This window comes from Neolamprologus multifasciatus, chromosome 14, assembly GCF_963576455.1.
Source record: "Neolamprologus multifasciatus chromosome 14, fNeoMul1.2, whole genome shotgun sequence".
In the NCBI taxonomy this organism is placed as follows: domain Eukaryota; kingdom Metazoa; phylum Chordata; class Actinopteri; order Cichliformes; family Cichlidae; genus Neolamprologus; species Neolamprologus multifasciatus.
Window position 1 is genome coordinate 1,422,649 of NC_140452.1, and position 18,373 is coordinate 1,441,021.

General features: G+C 44.7%; 2 protein-coding genes across 2 annotated transcripts in view; both read left to right on the plus strand.

Annotated features, from left to right (window-relative positions):
• Window positions 1-1,867: 1,867 nt before the first annotated feature.
• The window catches only part of chp2 (calcineurin-like EF-hand protein 2), an 88,435-nt gene continuing 71,929 nt past the window's right edge, over window positions 1,868-18,373 (plus strand). Inside the window, exon 1 of the mRNA XM_085130806.1 lies at window positions 1,868-2,043. Coding sequence (XP_084986932.1) covers window positions 1,977-2,043 — 67 coding nt within the window. The 5' untranslated portion in view covers window positions 1,868-1,976. The remainder of the gene's footprint in view (window positions 2,044-18,373) is intronic.
• Window positions 13,347-16,134, plus strand: LOC146502875 (uncharacterized). Its single transcript, XM_085184806.1, has 2 exons — window positions 13,347-13,550; window positions 13,962-16,134. Exon 2 carries the CDS (start codon window positions 14,140-14,142, stop codon window positions 16,132-16,134), a length of 1,995 nt encoding a protein of 664 aa, XP_085040932.1. The 5' UTR covers window positions 13,347-13,550; window positions 13,962-14,139.

The following is an 18,373-nucleotide window of genomic DNA, read 5'->3' on the forward strand; positions in this document are numbered from 1 at the left end:
TCTGACTACAGCGGAAAAGGAGTTAAATATATTTAAAAAACTGGTTTGATGTAAATAAGTTATCATTAAATATAAAGAAAACAAAATTGATTATTTTTGGCACTAGTTAAATGAAAAATGTATCTAAAATCAGGGTTAATGGAATTGAAATTGAAAGAGTGTACGAAAATAATTTTCTTGGAGTGATAATTGATGATAAGCTGAGTTGGAAGTCTCATATAAACCATGTGAAAACAAAAATGTCAAAAAACATTGCTATTCTCTATAAAACAAAGCATGTCCTGAACAAGAAATCATTATACACACTTTATTGTACTCTGTTGCTTCCATATATGACTTATTGTCTATAGATATGGGCTAATGCATACAACTTTTGTTTTTAAGTTACGTTGAAACCAAGCACACTATTGTTTTTCTTGTGACATTACCAATAAGTTTGATGTGTCACATGGCCCTCTTCCTATTGAAAAAACAAAAGTTCTATCCAAGATGGCCGACTTCTAAATGGCGACCATGGTCACCACCCATCTTGAGGAGTTTGCCCCCTCACATATACTAATGTGCCACAAACAGGACTTTAATATCACCAACCATTCCCATGTTATTACGCTGTATCCATAGAAATGGCCCACCCTGTAATTACTTATCTAAGGTGGAAAGTTTTTTTGTTTTGTTTGTTTGTTTTTGCTTTGCTTTGTTTTATTCTTTGCTTCGAGCCCTGTGTACAGAAGCTGCATGCAAAAAGATCTTTTGTTAAAAGGGTTGGCATAATAAGCATATGCTTCAGCCAATACCTTTTGATTAGCCTTGTCTTCAATTCAATTCAATTTTATTTATATAGCGCCAAATCACAACAAAAGTCACCTCAAGGCGCTTCATAGATACAGAGAAAAACCCAACAATCATATGACCCCCTATGAGCAGCACTTTGGCGACAGTGGGAAGGAAAAACTCCCTTTTAACAGGAAGAAACCTCCGGCAGAACCAGGCTCAGGGAGGGGCGGCCATCTGCTGCGACTGGTTGGGGTGAGAGAATCTTGTGCTTTCTTGCTTTGTGGTAATCTTTATTCTGTATTCACTGAGATATTTGAATGCTAATCAATCAAATCAAATCAAATCAAATCAAACCATTTTTACTCATTGTTTTCAGGGTCCTGGATGGGACAGAAGTCTTTGTGATGTCTGGAGGTGGTTTCCCAGATTATGCTTTTGTGACAGCCAAACAAAAGCCTATGAGATAACTGCTTCTTCTTGCTGTACATATCAGTGCTTTGTATGCAACCCCCCCCCCCCCCCCCCCCCCTCAGGAAATACTTGTAAAACAAACATCTCCTCTGGGAGACGACTGGCTTACTCAAACAGAGTTCAGGGTTTAAAGCTGAAACACTGTTTGTTGGATAGTGTGAAACAACAGACACGAACAGTGAGAGCCATGAAACTGTTTGTCAGCAGCTTTTGTGCCTCTAACTCTGTATACTCATAAACACTTAATGAGGTACTTTGATTAAACCCCGTGAATTAAAACTAAGAGTCTTCATTTCAATCACATGTTGGCGATTTGATATAAAATCCACTGTGCTGGTGTCCTGTGACATGTCGGTGGGCCCTGTAGTGTTTGAAAAGCACTGCTGTCTTTGTGGAACATGAGTCGGGGGGGGCGTCTGTGCGGATGTGGGAGGGGAGGCGTGGGTCAAGCCATCACATATCTTTGAAATAATCCTCAATCGTTCAAACTAAATTTGCTCTTTATCTCGTGCAGCAGTTATCTCTCAGAGCACAGGCGTACGGTGGACGTGTTTATGGCCCTCCCGTTGATCAGAGTGTGGTTCTTGGCGAGCGGTGATTGGCTGCTCTGTATGTCAGCAGCGGGCGCGAGCGTACACCTCGGTCAGAGCAGAGCGCAGACAGAGATAAAGTCATCGAGCTTGAACTGCAGCAGCTGAAAGTCTGGTTTACGCAGCGACACCAGCAGCAGGATGGGCTCCAGCAGCTCCAGCAGGAACAAAATCCCCAACACCCAGGAGCTCATGGACCAAACTGGATGTGAGTGTTTCCTCCTTTGAAGCACCTGAAGCAAGTTTGAGGAAAACTAGAGAGGAAAGAACAAATGTTGAAACTGTGAAAATGAACCATGGTAATAAAAATATGAGCTCCTTTAAACATGATGGCAGCGACACGTCTGTAAAAGTAGGACAGGTCCATGTTTGCTCTCTAACATCAGTCTGATGGAGGAATCCAGCTGCTCAGCAGTCCTGGCTCTGCTTCGTCCTCTTGTTGCTTTCATGAACCTCCAGATGTTGTCAGCTGGTCAGAGGTCTGGACTGCAGGCGGGCCGTTCAGGGCCGGACTCTGCTCCTCTGAAGCCGTGAGGCTGTTATAGAAGCAGTCTGCAGTTCAGCGTCATCCGGCTCAAATACAAAGGCCTTAATTGTTTGAAATGTCCGATTTATTTTATAAATAAATGCTATCAGACAAACAAAAATAAATAAATATACAAATTTAGTATTTTCAACAGGAATATATGTAAAAACATCAACAAAATAAGGCACAACAATTCTAATTTCCAGATTTCAGTTTTTCACAACATAAAGCTTTTTTCACCAATACCTACAATAAAAATATATAAACAGTGCAAACAATTTCCAGTGACAAGATATGCTGTAAACTTTATATTCATTTTTGCTCCAAATGGCACAGCAGCCTCAGAGAAAACAGAACGAGGCATCTTCAACATATGTTCATACAGGCAGCTCAGTTTACCATAAGCTGTATGGGTGTGCATCGATTTCTGCATATTTAGCAAAAAAAAAAAAATGTGCCATTTCTTCACTCAGTGAGGTGATGGCTCAAGGTTCCTTCTGTGAAGCTGTAACTGTTTAACAGTGAACAGGAGTCCTGCATGACTGAGTCCTTCACAAGCTCCAGATGCAGGAAGAGCTGTATTGACTTTGATCAACAGCTTCTTGATGTGAGGAACGCCATGCAATAGATCCACACCTCCAGTGAATGGACATGAAAGGTACCTCTCCAGCTCCCCTGCTTCTGGCTTTCCTGACCCCATGGATCCATCATCTTCGTCGGTTAGGCTGCTGTTTGTGCTGCCTCATCCAGCTCTGAGTCTAGGTGATGTCTGATGAAGTGGAGACCTGTGGAAAGATGTATGGTTTTCAAAAGAATTAGGTCTGGTCATTATAGTGCTGTATACACTGCCAAGCTGCAGATGTTTGTTTGGCGCTAGCCTCCAAAAGTTGGCCATACACTGTGCGATTTTTGGCCATTTTGAGCCGATTTTTCAGTCGCACTACCGTTTTGGGGATCGGCCCGAGCTTTGCCTTAATCGTGTGTGCATCGTGTAGTATACATAGGGTAACGAAAAGCAGTTAATACCTCACGACCAGCTCCCAATCATCAATCGTATGGTCGCAAGATAATCAAACATGTTTGAAATCCTGTCGTCCCTCAACGCAGCCTCTCACACTGCGCACGCACAAACACAGAAATGAAAGAGAAAAGGTGGAGCAGCACGGCAGTGCAGCGTGTGATCTGGACACAAGAGATGGAGGCACAACTTGTAGGACTTTGGCAAGCTCATCTGAGTACGTAAGTGTAGAGCTGCCACCCATGCAAAAGAAAAATAGAGTTATATCACATTATAACGTTAAAGGTTTATTGTTCTAACAATATACTTTTCATGTTCGTGCAATATAATATTTATATTGTATGAATGTGATAATTATGTATATTGTAATAACGTGATATTATATTGTTCAAAATCATTTATATTGGCCAAAAGAAATGGTTGAGTATCTTATTGTACGTTTTTGTAACTCCCAAATGACCAGACAGGGGGTGCTCACGTGCAAGGGAGACTACATATTGATGATACTCAAGAGGCACAACAATCTGATAAGTAGTGCTCCAGTCACAGTCATCAGGACAGCTTCCCTCTACGTCTGCTGTTAAACTTGGGCGTGCAGTCCACTTGCGCATCAAGACACCATCTTCCAACAAATAAGAAGCCTTTTTATTTCCTGTTTCAGAAAGAGAAGGAAAGCATTTAGACAATGAGGGATCAGACTTCTGAGCAGCAATAAGGCTTTCACGTGTGACTGGCGAGTCCAACAGTGAGAGTTGGAGATCTTTCCACTTTTCAGTAGTATCCTTTGAGCCACTTTTAAGATCAATCAGGGTTTGCAAATCATCTGTAGCCAGAGCCTGAGCCAACGAAAAGTCTGCCAAATCAATCTCTGCAGCTTTACGTCTTGTTTGAGCCCTGGTGAGAACACAAGCAGGAAAAACAGAGGGAAAACATGTTGCTAGGTCATTGCTCTTCAAGTTTGATTTTGGATCATCTGTTACTTCAGAAACAGGTTGCACTTTTCCACCAGCAATGTCATTTCCCAAAATGAACTGCACCCTTTTTATGGGAAGTGAGGGGTGTACTGCCACAGAGAAGATGCCATTAACCAACTTTGACATGATGTGTACATAATGCAAAGGAGCTTCAACATAGCCCATTTCAACTCCTTGAATCAGAATGCTACCATGACAAGAGGAATGGTCACCCAAGGGTAATACAGTGGGGCAAAAAAGTATTTAGTCAGCCACCGATTGTGCAAGTTCCCCCACTTAAAATGATGACAGAGGTCAGTAATTTGCACCAGAGGTACACTTCAACTGTGAGAGACAGAATGTGAAAAAAAAATCCATGAATTCACATGGTAGGATTTGTAAAGAATTTATTCGTAAATCAGGGTGGAAAATAAGTATTTGGTCACCTCAAACAAGGAAAATCCCTGGCTCTCACAGACCTGTAACGTCTTCTGTAAGAAGCTTTTCTGTCCCCCACTCGTTACCTGTATGAATGGCACCTGTTTGACCTCATCATCTGTATAAAAGACACCTGTCCACAGCCTCAACCAGTCAGACTCCAAACTCCGCCATGGCCAAGACCAAAGAGCTTTCGAAGGACACCAGGAAAAGAATTGTAGACCTGCACCAGACTGGGAAGAGTGAATCTACAATAGGCAAGCAGCTTGGTGTGAAAAAATCAACTGTGGGAGCAATCATCAGAAAATGGAAGACATACAAGACCACTGATAATCTCCCTCGATCTGGGGCTCCACGCAAGATCTCATCCCGTGGGGTCAAAATGATCATGAGAACGGTGAGCAAAGATCCCAGAACCACACGGGGGGACCTGGTGAATGACCTGCAGAGAGCTGGGACCAAAGTAACAAAGTCACCATCAGTAACACACTACAACGGCAGGGAATCAAATCCCGCAGTGCCAGACGTGTTCCGCTGCTGAAGCCAGTGCATGTCCAGGCCCGTCTGAAGTTTGCCAGAGAGCACATGGATGATACAGCAGAGGATTGGGAGAATGTCATGTGGTCAGATGAAACCAAAGTAGAACTTTTTGGTATAAACTCAACTCGTCGTGTTTGGAGGAAGAAGAATACTGAGTTGCATCCCAAGAACACCATACCTACTGTGAAGCATGGGGGTGGAAACATCATGCTATGGGGCTGTTTTTCTGCCAAGGGGACAGGACGACTGAGCCGTGTTAAGGACAGAATGAATGGGGCCAAGTATCGTGAGATTTTGAGCCAAAACCTCCTTCCATCAGTGAGAACTTTGAAGAAGAAACGAGGCTGGGTCTTCCAACATGACAATGATCCAAAACACACCGCCCGGGCAACAAAGGAGTGGCTCCGTAAGAAGCATTTGAAAGTCCTGGAGTGGCCTAGCCAGTCTCCAGACCTCAACCCCATAGAAAATCTGTGGCGGGAGTTGAAAGTCCGTGTTGCTCGGCGACAGCCCCAAAACATCACTGCTCTTGAGAAGATCTGCATGGAGGAATGGGCCAAAATACCAGCTACTGTGTGTGCAAACCTGGTAAAGACCTATAGTAAACGTTTGACCTCTGTTATTGCCAACAAAGGTTATGTTACAAAGTATTGAGTTGTATTTTTGTTATTGACCAAATACTTATTTTCCACCCTGATTTACGAATAAATTCTTTACAAATCCTACCATGTGAATTCATGGATTTTTTTTTCACATTCTGTCTCTCACAGTTGAAGTGTACCTCTGGTGCAAATTACTGACCTCTGTCATCATTTTAAGTGGGGGAACTTGCACAATCGGTGGCTGACTAAATACTTTTTTGCCCCACTGTACATCAGATAAACTGACAGATCGGCACCCTCCCATATCTCTGAGTATTTGAATGAGTTTTTCATCCTCAGGCTTCCCAGTCAATGACACAGTGCCATCTAAGAGGAAGGGTTTGAAGCAGGGATCAACTCCTTCACTTTGGTCCCCTCTCTCAGCATGAATGGTTTTCATTAAACCTACTCCTTTTGGTGACTGGTTCTTGCGCTTCAGAGTGGGACATTCAACAACAACATGACCAAGTTTATGACAATAGAAACATTCCGTGTCAGTTTTCAGTTTTCAGTTTTATTTGTCATATGCAAGTTAGCACAGGGTCAACATTGCAATGAAATGTGTTTGACGAGCAGCAGTCACTCAGCAGCATGATACAGTAGGAGAAAATATAATAAAATAAAATAAAATAAAATAATAAAAATAAATAAATAGAAAAATAGTAAGGAGCAAAATATTAGAGAGACATGGTAAAAGAGAAAAGATGACTAAATATATATGTATCTATAAATATAAATATATGTACACTAGTGATTAAATAAGAAAATCTTGAAAAGAAATATGACGGGGGGGGGGGGGGGGCAGATGGGATATTGCACAGGAATGAGCAGGAGAAAATCACAGTATTGCACTTTTTAAATATAAATATCAATAACAATAAAGTGAAGTGACCAGTGCAGATTAAACAGAGTACTTGTGAAGCTGCAGCTTCTGAGTGTGTTGTATGTGTTTAAGTGTTGTGTTTGAGGTGTCGTATGGCTTGGTGGTAAAAACTGTTTTTAAGTCTTGTAGTCCGAGCAGACAGACTCCTGTAACGTCTGCCAGATGGTAACAAGGAGAACAGCTGATGTGCTGGGTGGCTGTGGTCCTTGATGATGCTGTGTGCTTTACGGAGGCATCGCTGGAGGTAAATGTCCTGAATGGCAGGAAGCCTCGTGCCAGTGATGTGCTCTGCTGCCTTCACCACCCTCTGTAGTGCTTTACGGCTGCTGGCAGAGCAGCTTCCGTACCAAACTGTGATGCAGCTCGTCAGCAAGCTCTCAATTGCAATTTGAGGTGATGTTGGCGTTCATGCCAAACTTCCTCAGCCTCCTCAGGAAGTAAAGCCGCTGGCGAGCTTTCCTGATAGCAGCGTCTGTGTGAAGGTCCAGGAGAAGTCCTCGGTGATGTTGACTCCAAGGAACTTGAAGCTGCTGACCCTTTCGACCTTGACACCATTGATGTGAATGGGCTGGTGTTCTCTGACTGGTCGTTTCCGGTAGTCCACTATCATCTCTCTAGTTTTGCTGATGTTGAGAGTCAGGTTATTTTCCAGGCACCACTCGTACAGTGCCATCACCTCCTCTCTATAGGCCGTCTCATCATTGCCTGTGATGAGGCCTATGATGGTTGTGTCATCAGCAAAATTGATGATGATGTTGGACTCGTGTTTAGCAACACAATCGTGTGTGAACAGGGAATATAGGAGGGGGCTAAGCACACAACCCTGTGGCGTACCTGTGTTTAGGATGAGTGGTGAGGTGTGCTTACCAACTCTCACCACCTGGGGCCTGTTTGAATCCATCTGCAGATCGGTGTTCCCAGCCCAAGGTCGACAAGCTTCGTGGCAAGTTTCGAGGGGATGATGGTGTTAAATGCAGAGCTGTAGTCGATGAAGAGCATCCTTGCATATGTATTCCCTTTCTCCAGGTGAGTGAGGGTGGTGTGCGTTGCCAGGGCGATGGCATCCTCTGTGGCTCTGTTTGTCCGATAGGCAAACTGAAGAGGGTCCAGTGTGTCAGGGAGGGAGGAGCAGATGTGACCTTTGACCAGCCGCTCCAGGCACTTCATGATGACGGATGTCAGTGCAACAGGACGGTACTCCTTCGGGCAGGAGACCACTGATTTTTTGGGAACGGGAATGATGGTGGATGCTTTGAGGGCCGTGGGGACCACTGACTGCCTCAGGGAGAGGTTGAAGATGTTGGTGAACACCTCTGCCAGCTCGTCTGCACACACTCTGAGTAGCCGGCCTGGGATGCCGTCCGGTCCTGGAGCTTTGTGAGGATTTACCTTTTTAAAGGTCCATCTCACAGCTTCTGTTTTCAGAGTTAAAGTTGCAGCCTCACTGTCCTCCTGAGGGTAGAGGATCTGCTCTCTGTTGTCTGCATCAAAACGAGCATAGAAGTTGTTAAGCTCATTTGCGAGAGATGCAGTGGGCTGAACACTGACTGTGTTGACCTTCTTGTAGTCAGTGATGCAGCGCAGTCCATCCCACAGTCGCCTGGTGTCAAAGCTGTGGTAGCTGGACTCCATTTTGTCCCTGTAGTCCTTTCTGGCCTTTTTTATGGACTTTCGGAGGTCATACCTGGCTGCTTTATAAGCATCAGCATCCCCGGAGTTAAAAGCAGAGGTCCGCACTTTTAGCTTGGCGCGAACGTCTTTATTTACCCAGGGTTTCTGATTTGGATATATGCGGACAGTGGTTTTTATGATGATATCATCCATGCACTTTCCCATATATCCAATGACAGAGTCTGTTCAATGATGTTGCCATCAGCTGCATCCACAAATATCTGCCAGTCAGTTGTCTCAAAGCAGTCCTGCAGGACCTCCTCAGCCTCACTGTCCCATTTGTAAATAACCCTGGAAGCTGGTTTTTCCTGTTTCAGTCTTTGTCTGTATGCAGGCAGCAGCAGTATGGAACAATGGTCTGCCTTACCAAAAGCTGGGCGGGGAGGGGTTTGTAGCAGTCTTTGAATGGAGTGTAACAGTGGTCCAATGTTTGATCACCTCTTGTGGGGAAGGAGATGTGCTGATAGTATTTGGGGAGAACCTTCTTCATGTTGGCTCTGTTGAAGTCTCCCAGCACAATAAAGGCAGCTTCTGGATTTTTGTTCTCAAGTCCAATAATGATGTCATACAGTTCGTCCATAGCCGTAGCTTTCTCAGCATGTGGGGGAATGTAAACAGCTGAAAGGAGAGCTGAGCTGAACTCCCTCGAGAGGTAAAAAGGCCTGACTTTAATGGTCAGTAGTTCGAGGCTCTGAGAGCAGTACGTTTTTAAGATACACACATCTCTAGCCCACAAGGAGTTAACCATAAAGCACACTCCTCCTCCCCTTTTCTTGCCTAAGTCCTTCGTTCGGTCTCCCCGGTAAACAGTGAATTCATCCGGCGTGATGGCGCAGTCGGGGATGCTGCTCCAGCCATGTCTCTGTGAAGGCCAGAACGCAGCAGTTCCTGATGTCTTGTTGGTGTTTAATCCGTGCACGCAGCTCGTCAAGTTTGTTGTCCAGAGACTGGAGATTTGCGAGCAGGATGCTGGGGAGAGGTGGCTTGCTGTTTCACTGTCACGTTCGGCACAAAACTCAGACGCGTTTCCCCCTCTTTGTTTTTCCTCGATGTCGCGCAAGTAAACAAAGGATCCCAGGCAGCAGAGCGTCCATGGAGTCGAAACCTGCTGTAAAGTCCGAACTGGCTGGCTCCAGAAGCGTTTGTCTGTCATACCGAGTGTATGATCGCGCTGTGCGCACAGATATAGAAAGCAGTACAAAATAAATAATAACATTTTTGCTGAGATGACTGGGAGCTCTCGTCGGTGCAGCTATCTTACGGCGCAACCGGAAGTAGGGTTCCCTTTCAGTCGTTGAAGCAAAAGTCTGTCGTGGGCTTGAAGGATCCTTTCGTGGGAGAGGTTCTCTGATGGTAACTTCACATTTCTGCACAAAAATTGTTTCATGAGTCAACACAAATTCATCAGCTATAACAGCTGCTTCTTTCAAAGTGGAAACCTTCTGTTCATTAAGGTGTACAACAATGCGCTCTGGCAGGCCATTTTTAAACTCTTCCAGCAGTATTAGTTCAAGTAAGGAGTTGAAGTCAGAAAATGTACTTGCTGTTATCCATCTGTCAAAAAGAGTAGCTTTTTCACGAGCAAACTCTACAAAAGTCTGATTTGCTGATCTTTTGTGATTGCGAAAGCGTTGCCTATACGCTTCGGGAAAAAGTTCATAAGCAGCAAGGATAGAGGACTTCACTACATCATATTTCAAACTTTCTTCAAAAGACAAAGCAGAACAGACTTCTTGTGCTTTGCCTACCAGTTTGCACTGAAGAAACAATGGCCAAACTTCTCTCGGCCAGTGCAATGATGCAGCAACACGTTCAAACACATTGAAACATGTATCAACTTCTGATTCACGAAATGGAGGTACCAACACAATGTTTTTACTCACATTAAAACCACCTGGGTTTACATGGGAGGAGGTTGTTTCACCAACAGCAGATGAATTTGCAGAACTAGGTTGAGTAGTAGTGCTTCTTGAAGTCTGTGCCTGTATCTCCAACTGACGCAGTCTGACCTCCCTTTCAGTCTGCAACTCCAGCTCCAACCTTTTCAGCTTTAACACCTTTTCTGTCTCTGCTTCCAACTCCAACCTGCGAAGTTCCAACTCTGCCTGACGAGCTTGGGCTTTATCCTGAGCCTCTAATTGTAATTTAGCCAAACGTACCTTGAGTAATACTGCTGCTATAGCAAACAAATCTTGTTTTCCACACAAATTTAACTCCTCCCAAGAAGGACCTGTCAAAAATGCACTCAAATTGAAAACACCAGTTGCCATACTAACTACCGCTGCCAAATACACCAACAGAAACAGACAACTCCAAACCTTCACAATCTAAAAATGGATTGAACAGGATATTATCCCGGATGAGCGCCCAATTTATGTTACGTCCCCTGGCTAGTCTAGGGGGTTTGAAAGGACGAACATAAAGGTAAATAGTGAAGGAGGAGCCAAAATGATCATTTTAAAAGGTTTATTTCATGCCAGATTTGAAGTTCTGGTGCAGACTGAGAGTTAACTTCAGGGAGAGCCAAGGCCAACATAACAAACAAAACATCCCTGATATGAAAATAAAAGAAACTTACCTAAAATGCACATACATAGTGATGGCTCGCTTGAAGCTGATGCTGATGTGCGTGTGTCAAAAAAATCAACACACTGCTTCAGAAGCACTGTGTCGAAGCTTGATTTGTTTGGCCAGAGTCACGTGATCAGTGACGTCCGAAGCTTCATTTAGAGCCTAACTGCTTCGGTGTCTGATTCAATGGTTTATAAGGAAGTGAATCATTCGCGGGATTTGTGGAGTGTTTTGATGGTGACAGATAGCAAACCACTGATATTTCCACTGAGAGATTTGGAGCCAGCGAGGAAGAGAGGAGGTTCTGTTGTGTGGGAGTATTTTGAGTTGATTTTTGTCAATCGGGTGGGTTTTCCAGCTTTGTGTTCTTGTTGTTTGCTTTTGTTTTGTGCGTGTTTATTTTATCTGAAAACGGGAAAAACTTAAAATGTCAAAAATCTGCTTTCATAATATAAATATCATTAAATAGCTTTAGAAAAACTTCCACTTGACTCTTTACATGTAATGTTATAAAAATATATATTTTATTGTTTAATTAATCTAAAAATGTTAGTCTGCCAAATGTGCAGCAATTTAATGTATTTATTCTCTTTAGCGATAGTTTGTGGGGCCCAGATAGACTGTATAACTGCATCTCTACCAGTTTCTCTGCACTCCAGCCTCCTCTGTGCCACGTGAAGGGATTTTTCTTAATGCAGGAGAAATTATCTCCACGAAAAGGAACACTAGAACAAATTCTCTTTTAAAAAAAAAATGAAAAAGGGTTACTTTAAATGCATCATGTTTTTAATTTGCAAGTTCATAAGCATTTTCCCTTTCACAATCAATTCTGCCCCCAGGTCAAAAATATGTCTGGGAAAATTCCCCTAATATAATATTATTTATAAATATACCCATCTAGCACTTGCACAAGTGCATGGAGGCAAGACCTCACAGCAGAAGCATACTCCATAATGTGTTGTACATTATCATATGTATATTATATGTAACGTGGTATTTTACAAATATTGTATTTACCAACATCAAGAAGTCACAAGCAAAGAAAGACCACACCATGGTGCATGTTTAAACAAGGCGAGTTTACTGGTCAAAATTATTTATTAAACAAATAAACCAAATTGTTTTAACCCCCCAAAAATACACATTCAAAGCAACACAACGGCCCAATATCAGACAGAATTCCACTCTGTAGAGTGAGCAGTCATAATGAAGCAGTTGGTTTTATTTTGTGGATTCAAGCTGCTCTTCATATTTTTGGCCACCAGATGTCCCCAGAGAGTGTTGAAAAGCTTCGAGTAATGAACCGTTTTTCAATACAAGCTTCAATGCTTCAGAAAGCTTCATTTGGCCATCACTACACATACAAGTCACAAAGGCATGCAAGCCTGCACAGGTATGGCAACCAAAATGGCCAGAGGGCACAGAAACACAACTCCACAGGCCTTAAGTAGTGCTCTGCTGATTAACAATTAGCTGGACTCTGAGCAGCATCCAGTCAGGACAGAGGAGGTGGAGCCTAGACAAAACATAAGGAGTTAGTTGAGAGAAGAAAACCAACATCCTCCTGTGGGATGTAACAGTAATGAAGTGCGTAAATATTCAATATTATTTATTTGCTTGGTTATTTTTGTTTCTGAGTGAGGGAGAGGAGTCACCATCCAGCTTCAAAGAAAGCATCCAGGTAAAGTGATGTGGATCGGTGGATAAACCTGTCTCCGCTTTCAAAGGAGATACGCTCACAGAGACTATCTGAACCTAACTTCAAGAAAGGACTGAGACAAGCGACAAAAGAATAGAGCAGCATTCAGTGACCACCACACATGAGAATGTTCCTGCAACATTCAGCATCTGATCCTTGTTCGTCTGTGTGCTGCTGCTTTTGGTAAGTAGAGTTACTTAACTACAGTAACTATAACGCAGTTACTCTAAACACATGCCATCCATTTCTAACAGCCTTGTTGCTTCCTGTCAGTTATTTTAGAAACCACGTGGTCACCTGACCTAACACTGTTTGTTCTTGTTCCCCTTAATGTTGAAGTGTCAAATGTCAAACAGCTGGAAAGGATACAACACCAGTGCACTGGGATGTTTCACCAACATGTGCCAGATGTTATTCCTGCCTTTACACCTTTGGACCTCACCAAGTCATACATTGATCATGTGCATATTTCAGAGTGACCTTTTATTGTGGGCAGTCTAAGGCACACCAGTGCAATGTTCATGCTGTTAATCAGCACCTTGACTTGCCACACCTTTGAGGTTGTGTATAAAAGGCTTTGGGATTTTATGTCTATGTTCTGCAATATTGTGTGGGGTGGAGTCGTAGGAAATTACGTACGCAGAAGTTGGGTGTAATGCGATGCTACTCGAGAAGGGGAGATTGTTTTCCGTGTTAGTTCTGTTTACCTCGTAAGCTGTGTTCCTGGTTGCCATCCTTCACGGTGATGCTCCGAGTGTTAAGTTCATGACTGGAAGTAAGTTTCCTTAAATATGTTTATTTTCCGATTCTGATGTTGGCCGCAGCTTTAGTTACATTCTACCGCGTTGTAGCACCGCATTTTTCATCTCGTGACTAGAGGCATGTGCCGCTGGCTGCCGCCATTATGTAGTAATTTTATTCGGCCACACGATGGCACCAAAGTCCCTTTGTTTACAGTTACAGTGGATGTTTCGGCTATGTATGACATTCTCACTGTGTTTATTGTGTCCTTTCTGTGTTTGGAGCAAGAGATGTAAGATTGGCAATAGTTCAAATCATATATGTTGTGTTATGTGTATATTCAGATGGATGTGTTGGTTTATTTCATTTAATTCTTTATGTTTATCTTAGTGAAGCTGTTGCTGTATATATTTATATACTCATGGCAACTTGTTTGTTACTACAGACTGCTGGCAACACTGAGCATCTAGGTGGCAATAAAACAGCTGGCGGTGACAATCCAGCAAAGTGGAAGCCTGTTGTCCTCCTTCCTGTATCCTGACCGATACACCATCTTGTTAGCTGCTGAACCTAAAAGAACTAGCCCTCACCGAGTACTCCTCAACATTGGTCTTTCGAGCCGAATGCAGTTATCAAGATGGAGCCAGATGGAGCGACATGTCCTGATGCAAGGCCTAAACGCCATACGTCAACCAAGCCGGTTTGAGGACTTTGATGTTAACTATACAGGCCACCCCTTTAGGGAAATGCTGCAGTGGGATACCCCACAGCCTCACACAAGAAGCGGGAGAGTTCAGCCTCTGTATAGTCATACGCCACCCCTCTACAGCGACAGGGATGGGGCCTATTACAATACACCCCCTCCACTGGGAAGAAGTGAACAAGATGTGGACCTTAATAGGAGCCTCTCACCTGAATTTGCACCTTCCAATTGGCCAGGGTCTTCAATACACACATTTCATACAGAATTCAGAGCCTTGCAGGCCGAAAGAGAGCAGCTGCTCCAATCACAACATGTCTTACAAGAGAGCCTCAGAGAACTGAAGGAAGCAAAGAGTAACCTCAGAGAGCTGATTGAAGTGGCTCTCCTGCTGAGGAAGGATATGGCTCAGCTGACTGCCTCACAGCATAGCACCAATCAGCCCCCCAAGCGCGGTTCAGGAGAGGTATACACCACCCCTGAGACAATGCCACAGGAGGAGGATGAGGAGGTGTGGCCCGACCCACCACCATGGCCTGAACCGGTGGAAGAGTTGCACACAGGATTCTCCCAAATGAAGGTTGACGAACAATACTGCGATGATGGTGTACAGTACCACCCTCTACCCCGCACAGCATATTTCGCTGGTGAGCCTTCGCTGCCAAGTCATCGCTGCACCCCATATCAGGACCCTGTGGTTAAGGATGGAAACACGTTTCATGCCCTTCCACAACACTCTGTGCCACCCCCCTGCTGGGCACCAAGTAAGACAGGTTTGCTCCCAACCAAGCCTGTTCCAGCCAGTTCCCCCTCTCTTGTCACTGGAGTAACCAGTGGCCAAACATTAGGACTGGAAGGAGAAGTGGAGTTGAACTGTGGGTCCCACGTTGCCCGACTAATAAGTAAGCTTCCTGCCGAACAGAGAGCTGATTTTTGTCGACACCAGTTTAAGCAGCCCGGGAGCACCTACATACCTAACCTAAAGGGGCCATCAGAACACACCTTTCCACCAGTGAAGGAGAGTCGAGCTAGAGGGAAGGCAAAGAGCAAAGCCTACTGTGCCTACTGTGAGAGCACAGAACACTATTTTAGCCAATGTGATGATGTAGCCAAGCTCTCCAAAGAGGAAGTAAAGGACTGGATACAGGTCAACAAACGATGCTGGCGCTGTGCCCGAACTCATTTAGCTGCTCATTGGACGCTAAAGAAACCCTGCAGCCGCTGCCAGGGTAAACATCTGCTGGCTCTTCACGAGGTAAATGCCAGGACAGAAGGAAACAACGCTGGCATGGCTGCAAAGGAGGAAAGCTGCCTAACCAGTTCAGCTTCGGGCTCACTCTACCTTGATCTCCATGGGGCTGGCAATCGTGTCATGCTGAAGATTGTACCTGTGCTTTTGAGCCATGGAGAGCGGACTCTAGACACATTTGCTATACTTGATGACGGTTCAGAGAGGACCATGCTGCTCCCTGCTGCTGCAAAGACTCTTGGTCTGGCAGGCATCCCGGAGGACCTGCCATTACGAACTGTCCGCCAAGATCTTCAGATGCTTCACGGACATACCGTATCCTTCAGCGTCTCTGCTGCTACCAACCCTGGATCCTACTACAAGATTGATGGAGCGTTTACAGCTGATCATCTCAATTTAGCTCACCATACCTATCCTATCGATCAGCTGAGAAGGAAGTACAAATACCTGCATGGGATCCCGGTCCCTGCCCTGAAGGAAGCCAAGCTTCTGCTCCTCATTGGTTCAGACAAGCCACACCTGATCACCCCCATAGAACCAGTCTGCCTCGGCCCACCTGGAGGCCCAGCAGCAGTCCACATCCGGCTTGGCCCAACCCTTCAAGGGCCAAGTCTTTTCATGGGGCAGCAGACCAAGCCTGTCCTATCCCTGTATAATCAGACGAGTTAGTCAAGCATGTGGAGCGGCTCTGGCAGGTGGACGTGGTGCCTTACCGATCCGAGAAAGAGGTCACTCGGTCGAAACAGGATCAGCAGGCTGTGGCCCTGCTCGAGGCAAGAACAACTTGCAGGATGGTCGATGGAGTCTTCAGGTATGCTACACCTCTGCTCCGTCACCCACAGATGCCGCCACTGAATGCACCAAAGGTATCAGTCATGCCCATGCTTCGAAGCACAGAAAGGCGCCTGCTAAAGGATCCCAGTCGGGCTGATGCCTACAGGGCAGAAATGCAGAAGCTGATCCAATCAGGAGCCGTAAAGGAAGTTATGTATGAGACTTGCCTGGTAGAATTGCCTGGTGTTTAACTGTTCCCATAAATACCGTGGACAGTCCCTGAACCAGTTCCTGTTGCCTGGCCCTACTCTTGGAGCTTCCCTTCTGGGGGTGCTGGTCAGGTTTTGTGAACACCCCATAGCTGTGAGTGGAGACATCAAGGGGATGTTCCATCAGGTACTACTCCTCCCTGAAGACCGGCCCTTGTTGAAGTTCCTTTGGCGGGACTTAAAGGTGAATGAACCCCCTAAAATCTTCGAGTGGCAGGTCTTGCCATTTGGGACAACTTCAAGCCCCTGCTGCGCCACATTCGCCCTGCAGTGTCATGTGATGGAGCACACACAGCCTGACGACAGTCTGAGATTCTCCGTCGAGAGGTGTTTCTACGTAGACAACTGCCTACAGAGTGTTGGCTCACCGGAAGAAGCTAGAGATCTGGTGGATTGGCTAAGAGAGTTGCTGAAATCAGCTGGCTTCGAGCTACGTCAGTGGGCTTGTAATGATCCAAGTGTCCTGAGCCATTTGCCTCCAGAAGCTAGATCACAGAGTCTGGATCTGTGGCTAGCCGAGGACAAATCCAACCCGCTAGAGACCACGCTCGGGACTGGAATACCGACTCCTTGGGTTATAAGCACAGGTCCGTGTCCTATGAGATGCCAACCCTCAGAAACATCTATAGAGTCCTAGCCTCACAGTACGACCCTTTGGGCTATCTGTTACCCTTCACCACTCGGGCCAAGCTCCTCCTTCGGCAGGCTCAACAGGAGTCATTTCCCGAGGAGTGCAGATTGCTTTCAGAAAGGAAACCTGTCTCATCCAGAAGCCGCTTGCTTACCCTGGCACCTGAACTGGATACCTCAGCGGGCCTCATCAGAGTAGGGGGTCGGTTGCAACGCCTAGAAGGTCTTGACAGACCTATATTGCATCAGATTGTCCTGGATCCTTCACACCCTTTCACACGTCTGCTTATCCAGAAATATGATGTTGATCTGCATCATCCAGGCCCCGAACGGGTCTTCGCGGAGCTGCGGAGGTCTTACTGGATACTGCGTGGAAGAGAGTCAATTCGCAAGCACCAGCAAACCTGTCCTGAGTGTCAGCATTGGAGGGCACAACCAGTGGCGTGTCTAGAAATTTTTTGTTGGGGGGGCCAGGTAGGGGCACAGATTTGGAGAAGGGTGGCAGATGTAATTGGCAGATAATGTTTAAAAAAAATTCTACCAACCGTTAACCATAATTCAATAACCCTATAAACCTAATAACCGAATGCGCTTTTAACTCTTATTAGAATGAGATTTTAACCACTACGGTGCAAAGTTTTTAGATACTGTGTTGATAAAGTACAAGAGATACAATCAGTGCTTTGTCAGTGTTTACTCAGCATTCAAGGACAGCAATATTTTCATAGTATTTTTACTGACATATAGTGCACATATGTTTTGGGCAAAAACATTTTTGAATATTAAAATACAAACATTTGTAACAAACAATTGACAAATTAGCCAATGCCAATGTACAACTTTATCTGCCTATTAAAAAAAAGAAGATAATCTTCTCACAAACTGGTGTTTGATTTTGAAACAGGAAAATAGTGGGGAAACAACTGAAAAGACTAACATTTGAATAAAACCTGAAAGCAAGTAAATACTTTCTATGCTGCCTTATGGTAAACTTTGGTAATATTGATAAAGAACAACACTGGCTGATGATGAAATACAGTCAGCTGGCATGGTAACACTGCCAGTATTAACCTGCAGGGCTGGACTGGGACAGAAAATCGGGCATTTTGACTAGAGACTGGCCCACCAGGTATTAAAGCCATAAAGCCTTTGAATGAAAACAAACGCTGTTGTGACAGTGATGTACAGTCTTGTTGGTATATGTATGATTTCTATACATTTTACGTCAGATAAAA